Source organism: Dinoponera quadriceps, unplaced genomic scaffold (genome assembly GCF_001313825.1).
Source record: "Dinoponera quadriceps isolate SergipeBrazil2010 unplaced genomic scaffold, ASM131382v1 scaffold1150, whole genome shotgun sequence".
Lineage (NCBI taxonomy): Eukaryota > Metazoa > Arthropoda > Insecta > Hymenoptera > Formicidae > Dinoponera > Dinoponera quadriceps.
In genome coordinates this window covers 2,344-12,676 of record NW_014555221.1, presented here as the reverse complement: position 1 = coordinate 12,676, position 10,333 = coordinate 2,344, and the positions used below count along the sequence as shown (strand labels likewise).

At 35.5% G+C, this 10,333-nt stretch overlaps 1 protein-coding gene across 1 annotated transcript; it reads left to right on the top strand.

Annotated features, from left to right (window-relative positions):
* Positions 1 to 548: 548 nt before the first annotated feature.
* LOC106743571 lies at positions 549 to 8,859 on the top strand (the record flags this gene model as incomplete). The annotated part of the gene is made up of 5 exons (XM_014617538.1): positions 549 to 571; positions 771 to 1,018; positions 1,121 to 1,284; positions 7,045 to 7,159; positions 8,552 to 8,859. Coding segments are annotated over exons 1-5 (858 nt in total), but the record flags the coding sequence as incomplete, so codon positions are not given.
* Positions 8,860 to 10,333: the final 1,474 nt, after the last annotated feature.

The following is a 10,333-nucleotide window of genomic DNA, read 5'->3' as shown; positions in this document are numbered from 1 at the left end:
TCTCTATTTAGTTCAAATTGTGTATATTGTATATATTATTTAGTTAAAATTGTGTATACTATATATACTATATAATCTACTATACTAGAATATACTAGATTATATACTATATAATCTAATAACTTTTCGTCGAAAACTCTCTCCTCGGCGTTTTCATGGGACAATCGACGTTTCAAAATAGTCTTCTTTTTAAAACGTTTCCCTTGATAAATTTCTATAAATAGTTAATATAAATTGTATTTAATATTAAAGAAATATAGAGTATGAAGAACTAACCTGAAAATATGCGAAACGTATTCTCTAAATTTCTTGGAGTAGAATCTCATTCAAAGTGAATGAAAAGCGGAAGTATTTTCTTGAAGCGATAGTGAGATTAAACATCTTGAAATTGCAAAAGCGAATATTTCAATTTTAGAGTGAATTCTGATTCCATACTATGAGTTAATTTTTCGTTAGTTTTAATCTATTCAATTGAATTTGTTCTTGTGATGGTAGAATATATCAGATTCAGTTAATTTCAAGTGAAAATGTTCTTTCGATAATTTAGAATGGAGAATTCACTCTATCACAAGTAAAGAAGAATTGGAATTCTTGACTTGATGATCGCTCTATTTTTTGAGTGAAATTTCACTTGAAGGAGTTTAGAAAGTAGGAATTCAGTTATAAGATGATATAAAATAGTTAAGAAGCCCCTGAAATAGAATTAGCATTAGGCCCCAAAAAGTCACTATCCGTCAGTGAATCGGATTATATCTGTTTATATTACCTAGTCTGCCATTCCTCTGTACTAATGCCAAATTCTTCATCACCTATATTCTGTCCGAACCAAAGCGTTCAACCGTAATTTTGGTTTGCGCAGGTTTAAGGTCAAATTCGTTACCTCGAAGTGGTCGGACATTGCCGCAGCAACCTGGTCTTAGGTCAGGTCTCAGCACGGTTACATCGGGCCTGATTGATCAAGAGGACAGTGACGGCGCTCTGTCGGCGCCGGAATTGCCTTCCATTCGACGTGACAGAGGTAAGTCCTAAAGCAGGGACGTGATAACTATGTTACTGCGAGTATACATCTGCGAATACACAACCGGCAGGCTGCACTAATCATATCGATAAATCGCAACAGGCAGGATACCATCCTCGCCAAGCGTATTCACGTCTGACGAGTACCGCGCCTGGCTGAGCCGCACGCCAAGCACCAGCGCCCTGTACGAGCAGATCAGGGCAACCACAAGTAGACCACCCCGTTATACATACAGCGCCGAGAACATCCATGCAGCCGTCAATCAGGTATCTATATAATCACATAAGCCTCGGAACCGCACAGGCGCAGTCGGTCGAATACTATTAATTTCGCTCGACAAGTAGCTGAACCTTAAGCTGTAGACCCAATAAATAGTTCCGCATGCTTCCGAGGCGGTAAGAAGTAGTCCTGCAAATAAGAGTCTAAATATGTTTGAATTTTTAATTAAAAGATGACATTTAAATTGTCACTTTGAAATTCTTCCTATGAAGAATGTCCATTTAATATTTCGAGAGTTTATGCTTAAATGAAAACTCCATTAATGTTTTGTGTGTTGTCGTTAAAATCGGTAAAAATCATTGTTTGTTGTATACCATGTTGTAAAAATATATGTGTGAAAGGATTTTATATGATAACTTTACTTGAAAATAACAAATCCTGAAAAGCGACTATTACAGGTTCCGTTCATTAATAACATCAAATTTTGCATCTAAGAAACATTATCATATGTGAAGTATGAATTATTTATATTTTTTATTAATCTTTTGTAGAATTTTTAAATAAATAATACTTTTACCTTCCTTAATAGGTATATTTTTCTGATGATATATATGTGATTCATTTTATTATATCTACATAACCACATCTGTCAAGAACATATATATATATATATATATACGAGGAGGGATCCCAAAAAAACCGGATTTTTTGTATAAAAACTTTATTTATGAACTTTTTTACAAAATTCCTTCAGTCACCTTCAAAGTACTCTCCATTAGATGCGATGCACTTGTCAAGTCTTTTTTCCCACTCTTTGAAGCATCTCTGGAACTTTTCAACTTTGATATCATCCAGTGCCCTTTGCGAAGCTGTTTTTACAGCCTCCAAACGCTGTTTTTACAGCCTCCATCATCAAAACGCTTCCCTTTTAGATTTTTCTTCATTCTCGGAAACAGAAAAAAGTCGCACGGGGCTAGGTCTGGTGAATACGGAGAGTGGGGAACGACAGGCCATCTCCGAGAGGCCAAATAATGGGTCACTCGTAAGGCCGTGTGTGCGAGAGCGTTCAAACAGTGGGAAAAAAAACTTGACAAGTGCATCGCATCGAATGGAGAGTACTTTGAAGGTGACTGAAGGAATTTTGTAAAAAAGTTAATAAGTAAAGTTTTTATACAAAAAATCCGGTTTTTTGGGCCCCCCTCGTATATTACACCATGTGTGCTACATATTATATTGGTATAATTCCGGCAGCTATCAAACACAATGTGCTTTTTTAATTAGTGTAGGCAAGAATGTAGCAAAAAATAAATAAACGTCGCTTCATGATATGCTAAATTAAAATATATATTGGGTCAATGCATAATTCCATAGCGAAAATCGAATAAATTTCAAACGCAAAATATTTAGCAAAAAAAAGATATTAATCAACTAAATATGTTCCATTCTGTTCAATGACTTTCTGCCATCTCTCCACCCGCTTCATTATCTCTCTTTCATAGGAGTTCCGAGATTTTTGGGCAAGGAAATTATCCAATTAGTTTTTGAGGACGTCCAGGGAACTGAAGGGTTTGTTACTCGAATTGTTCTGTAGCGCCCGGAACAAGTGATAGTCTGAAGGTGCAAGGTCTATATGGTGGGTACACCAAAACATCTCACCTAAGCCGAAATAACTTTTACCAGATCATCAGAGAAACGTCCAGCGTTGTCCTGGTGGAACACAATGCCTTTTCTATTCGCCAATTCGAGCCGCTTCTGATCGATTGCTCGCTCTAATTTGGCCAGTTGTGAGCAGTACTTGGTCGAATCAATCGTTTTGTTGGCAGCAGCTCATAAAAGACGATTCCATTCCAATCTCACCAGATACTGAGTATGACCTTCTTTGGGTGTAATCCAGTCTCTGCGACCGTCTGAGCAGCCTACCTGCACTTCGACTATGATCTTTTTCGACTAATATTGTTGTAGACAATCCACTTTTTATCGCCAGTGATTATCCGCTTTAAAAATGGTTCGTTTTGATGGCGTTTGAGCAGCGAATCGCAAGCTGAAATTTGGTCTATTGCATTCCTTTCGCTCAGTTTGTGTGGCACCCAAACATCAAGTTTGTTTTCGATCCCAAGCTTCTGTAAATGTCTCGAAACAGTTGATTGGTCAATGTTGAGGTTATGTCCGATCTCTGTAGTCGTCCAATGCCGGTTGGAGTCGATTAAAGCCTTGATTTGATCGACATCAGTAGTGACTGGCCGACCAGAGCGAGGAACATCGTGGAGGTCAAAATCTCCTCATCGAAATTTCGCAAACCACTTCCGAACCACATTTTCGCTTACGGCATTCTCTTCGTACACGGCGCATACCTTTTTGTGAGTTTGCGACACGTTTTTGCCTTTTCGGAAATAAAAAAGCGAAATGTTCCAACAATAGATGTTTTTCCTTCCATGTTCAAAATACAATTAAACTTTGTATACGTCACGGATCTCGATGAATACTTTCTTAAAATCTTGGCACAAATTTCAGCTTTCACTTAATGTACGACACGTGTGTTTGACACATGTGCGGGCGGAAAAACAACAGCAAACGACGTCTGTCGGAATTTCGATACGGAATTATGCATAGACCCAATAGAAAAATTGCTGTAAGAATACAGTAAAATTTATTAACATAAAATTAATAATATTTAAGCATATCGTGCCGTCACGAGGTAATAGCAGAAATACAGCAGAACTTGAATATGCAGGGTGTGCTGTTAGAATCCGAGAACATGGAAATGTTTTATCTGAAAAGTTGTTCATTAAAGCTGCAAAGAATTTATGCAATGTTAAAGATGCAAAGAAATGCTTTAATATTCAAATTAAAGAATCCTTTCTCTCACTCGATGTAGCCGTCTCGATCACCGCTCTTCGATCCGGGTGTTATATTTCGAACACGCCACTTTCAAATGGGGACCGGTCCATGGTCGCAAATACCATCTCGATGGAGGTCCGAAAAGAGGCCACGTTGGGCTGACTGGATTTGTTAGTATCTTTTCCGACTACGTTTTACATGTAGTAGTCGTGGAAGTTCAATTCGGAATTATTGGGAGGCTAGAAGTCCTCGTACCAGAATATGTCGACGTTGGCGGAGAGCCAATTCTATATCAAATGACTCGTATGAGCGAGTGCGCCGCCTTGCTGGAAGATTTACAGCCTTCCTGAGGCCATGGTGTCCATCCAAGGCTTTACCACCGTACTCAGGATTTCCAAATAGATCTTTTTCGTGACCGTTTCCTCTTTCTGAAAGAAGTGCGGCGGCATGACTACAGTTCCAGAATCCTTCTCTCTTATTTGGATCTTCTTCTTCTGAGGTCGCGTAACTAAAGGCAACATTGTACACCGTTGATCTGGAACATAACCTTATTATTTCAAGGAAATATGAAAACAGGCTAATAAGAGTCGATGTAGTTGTTGGTGCGTATAAATTGTTATTATATGGGAGGATAAATATGTTTGACAGTGTCAACGCATGCACAGACTGTTTCGTCAGACTTTTCAAACGTACGCAGAGAATTTTCCTTCCGTCAAATCGACCTTGTATCCCATTATAGACAATTTTATTAACTACCAATCCTTCCAAACTAATAGTTAATTAAAGTAAGCTTTTGATTTGATTCTCAAGAATATTGTGAAAAATAACGCCTCCATCTGGAATCGAACCTGGAAACCTCCGGGTCTGTTTGACGTGAAAGGAAAATTCTCCGCGTATGTTTGAAAAGTCTGACGAAATAGTCTGTGCATGCGTTGACACTGTTAAACATATTTATCCTTCCATATAATGATAATTTATTCGTACCAGCAACCGCATCGGCTCTTACTGGCCTCATTTCATATTTCCATGATTTTTGTCACGAGAGCCATATTTAATTTGTTCTTATTATTTCACTCGACGTCCTTTCGGCGCAAAGACTTTCAATAATTGCCGCCTTCTAGTTATATTCCTAGTTTAAGGCTCCGGAATAGTCGCTACGGCCATAATAGATTCGCAACGTCATAAACGAGAAATGACATGATGAGAAATATTGCCATTTGCAAATAAAAGATATATGAATTAAACATCACTGGAGATTGCTTAAAGACATTTATGAAAATTGACGAAAACTCTCTTTTCCCTTCTGACAGTCAATAAATAGCTGTAAAAGATACATGAAATAAGGCTCTATGTAGGAAAACGTACGATTTAACAGCTATTGAAAGAAATGGAAAATATACTTCTATGTACAAAATTTCAAGCTAATTTTGGTTTTCGTTCATTTTTATGAGTTTAACAAGTATGTCACAAGTCACACCTGGACAATTAATTAATTAAACAAATAATAAAGAAATGACAAGTAATACAAAATTTCGCTGTTAATATGCCATTCTTCACGTATATAAGTGCAATCCAGCAAGCACTACAAATGCTTCAAAGAGTTTTTCGTTCTTTTTTTTATTCGGACCCGAAAAATAAATGAAAAAAGAGAAATGCTTCGAAGCATTTGTAGCGTTTGCTATACGCACTATTGGTTCATCCTTTTGCCGTTCTGAACTATGTTCATTCATTACGAAGTCAATGCGAAGTTCTTAGCTGACTACCCCGCAGCCTTAATCTGGTCAACTCGGTTATTCAGAGATAATGAAGGTCTTATCCACGTATCTGGTCTACCTTAGCGTCAAGTGACACTTACAGTTAAATTTTAATAGAGCAGAAATTTCGAATTCAATTTTGTCCAGATTCTAATAGGGCACCCGGTGTTGTGCCATCAAGACGTTGCAATAGAAATTGAGCACCACCTGCTGTCATGACGCAACGGTAAGGAAATGACAAATATTGAACACGATCTGCAGAATCGAGTGTTAAAGGCAAAAACATGGCAGAATTGAAATATAATTTGTCGTCACGCAGTAGCAAAAAATAACATAAAAATGCGATTTATAATTAAATATTAATAATAATAATAATTTCTTAATTGGACGCAATAGTTATTGAATCAAAGAATTAGTCATTGATTTCTCTAGGAATTATTAATAAACTTGAAAAATGCAAAATAGCAGCACTAGAGCTGATATAATTATTTTTTCTGAGTAAGTGTGATAAATAATTACTATAAATTAAATATATGTATATGCAGCAATATATATTAATGGATAGTCGGCATAATGTATTTTGATGCGGCAGAGCGGAAAGCTGCAAATGATGAAACAAATATTATTTGTTAAGAACAAAAATGCAATAAATTATATTGATTCTTCTTCATTAATTGTTTATGTTATTACAACGTTGAAACAATATTAAAGAAGTTATAAATAGTTAAGAGAAGAAGATTTAATCAATTTAATCGATTAATTAATCGATTAATATAAATTCCGAATATTACCTGAAAATGCTCGTATATAACATGAGAACACTTTTGTCAACATAAGAAATATATACAAGGAGAAACATAAATGTACATTATATAAGATTTAGTAGCAATGATATCACCAATCATAGAGATTAAAGAAGAGCGCATACTAGGAGTGGATAGGTGAACTGCTGACCTCCACTCGAGATCGAATCTACGTAGGAACATGACAAAAATATATGAAGTGAAATATAAATAGTGTTTCAGCTATGTTCTGCTGCGTTTTTGCATTTAACAGCTGATAATGATAGCAGATCGAATTTAATATCTATCATTTTATGTTATTGCGTCATCATAGTAGATTATTCTCGATTTCTACCACGTTTTTGCTGTCACGTCATGATGGCATGATATGCTTTAATTTTATTGAATTTTTATTGTCACATTGTGCTAACAGATGATGTTGGCAAAAACAACTCTTTATGTGAACGTAGTAGATCAGAATCTGCCGCAAATGCGTGATCGATTCTATTGGAACCATGGTGGTATATTGTTGTTATTGGGCTATCTGGGTATATAATACTATTTATAAAAACAGATTAAAAATTTGTTTCAAATTATTTTTTTTCCATGTTCATTTCCCATCTTAGAATAACAATTTGTTCCAGATAAAGTTTTTATTTGACAATCTTCAGTTTTGCTATTTTTGATCGATAAGAAACTAAATCAATCAGTAAGAAATCGGAAATATCTAGAACAAGGTATCGATCGTGTAACTTTTCTCCTAGAATGAGAACGTGAAAACTAAAAAATTAAATATTTTTAAATTAGAAAATTCATATTTTTTACAAGTTTACTCTAGAGAAAAAGATTTATGACCTCCTGAATGTTGATCATACATTTTTCCCTCTAATCTAAATTAATGGAAAGTATAAATTTTTTAATTTGAAAACATTTTATTTTCTACATTTCTGTCCTAGGAAAAAAGTTACATTATTATATCCTGGATAAGAATGCACGCACCGTTCTCGCGATTGCGAGTCTCGAACATGCATGATTGTTGTCGGAACATGTCAAAGACCAGATTCTTTACGCTGTCGCATGGCGAACGACGGATGATCCTATTTACGGTCAAGGAACTGAATCCTTTTACCGGGATGGGACCGCGAGCGCAAATTAGAATAAGGGGGGAGGGGGGAGAAAATATAAGGACGAAGTTAGCATAATTACATATACGCGAATTTTATTTAAGAAGGAAGAGAAGAAGATTATTTTAATATAGCAACAAGATTAGCAAATGAAATTTACATCATCGTTTATTAAAACAAAGAACATGAATAACAACGTCTGACGCAGAAAGTTATAAACGAGCGGGATGTCTATTATAATATCGGCAGAATTTACCTATCATGTGTATGCGCATGTGTGTGTGTGTGTGTGTGTGTGTGTGTGTGTGTGTGTGGCAATGTATTGCGAGTAGGACAGGACAGGAAACCGTTAATAGGCTTGAGGGTGATGGTGGAGGGGAATGTGGGAGTGGATATGAACCGTGATGTTTGAATAAGTCCACGGGGAATGATTTGGTGATCCGGGAGGTACACTTCATGGCGATCGCGAGGGAGAGTTGGGGGGATATATTTCTGCGAGTGTGAATTGTTGGAACCGACGTCGGTTTCGGGGGAGTAAAAGGGTTGTAAAGAGAATTATGGGAAATAATCTCGACCTGGGGATGAACTATCTGGAGATGAATTGCTTTCCAAAATGAAATTTCTAAATATCTCTACTACGTTACTTCGGACCAATTCTGGGTCTTCGAGGACAATCTCTCTTAATAAGTCAGCATAGACCGACGCGCAGATACTTCCTGGAAGGTTTGCACTGAGAGAGGGGGAGGGTACCGTGAATTTGTTAATCCACAAATAATAGAAAGATAGACTGATGAATATGACGTTATTCACTTTTAGTAAACGCTGACAGCAACTACAATAGACCTTGTATGACTGTGAGGTTCTTTATGAAAAAGTCTGGCGGACTGCTTGGCCAGTCGTTACTGAGTTTCTTGCCATGTGGTTCCGAATTACGAAATCTTGAAATTCAATTGCTTCTTGAATTGGATAAACGGAAACTTATGAAAACGGGCTCGAGTACTCCAGGCAGAGGAGCAAAGAACAAGGACTGCACACAATATGTCGAACGAACAAGAGGAAATGACGAAAAAAATAACAGTTACAGGCCGAATAATAATACCGAAGAAATTGTTATGCCCGAGGTGGCAAGAAAATTGGTTTTTTATAGGGGAAGATTTTATAAGGGAGTGGCAAATAAATCTAACCAATGAAAGTCAATTTTTGAGGAATGAGAATAAATATTCGTGGAAGTAGGGGATACGTAAATTTTTATGATTAGTGCAGAAAAGACTAACAAAGGAAGAGTCGAAACAGCATCTCATCGATTTTGATGGGCCTTGGATATGTTGTAAAGCGTAAAAAAATAAAACACCCATTTTTGTTTAGTGGCGTATCTCGACGTTCAGAAGTTGAAACAACTCTTTGAAAGAAGTGGACTTTTTAATTTTTACCAAATATCTTCTAAAATACGAAGTATATAAAAATATGTCTTATACCAAATATTTTATAGTATTTTATACTCTTTGCAAAAATGTATTCAATTTTTTTTTATGTCATATTTTTTTATCTGCTTCGTCCACTCCTTACTTTCGCAAATTTTTAATTTTTATTACAACAAAAATTATACAGCATTATATGCCAAATCCATCTATATATAGTAATAATAATAGAAAGTAGTCACGATTAAATGTTTAGGAAACGACATGATAATATACCATTGATGCTATAGGCGCCGCACTGTGCGAGTGGGTAGCTACCATTACATTGTATTATTTTTCTACATCTATGCTTCACAACTGCTTATGCATATTTTCTCATACTACAAGGTAAAAATGAATTAATCTTTATATATTGATATATTGTGCATGATATATTGTGCAGTGTTACACGAAATAAAAACATGAGTACAGATAAATTTGCAGAAACATTTTAAAGTATTAAATTTCATTCGCTATTTGATAAATTTGAATATATAATAACGGTAGGAAATATATGTAATGGCGTCGCTATTTGTAAAGAATTTTTAAATGTATATTGCTTGAATGAAATATATGTAAAATTTATGTTCATTGCAATCTTAAAGTAAGTCGATACAAGATCAAGGTGAATTAAAATAATGCTGCTATGCGTTAAGGAGAAAAACACGGATTCTATTATTTTTGCAAGGGACTGAACGTGTAGTATGAAAATACAACATATGATTAATTTAATTCCTGAAAGAGATATATAACGAACGTGTTATGTATGACACATTCGAGTGTCACGTTCATCAAATTAGAATCATTAGATAAAAGTTTAAAGGTGAATTAAGGTTCCATTACGTGCAATAAAAGTATAATTTAAGCCTATAAAAGCTAGTTACAGGATAAAGGCACGATAATGTAAAAATCAATTATATAAGAATATCGATTTTATGAACGTTTCAGTTTCTGCACACAATTTTCAATGTAATAAATCAAATTTAAAAGAGATTTAGATCACTGCAACAAAATGGAAGCAAATGTGGTGTCAAACATTTTTTTAAATTTATATATTATACATATTTATTGCGTTGGAAAGGGTACGAAGGAGAGTGAAATGTTTGTAACATTGATATTTTTATATAAGAGGCTACATAAT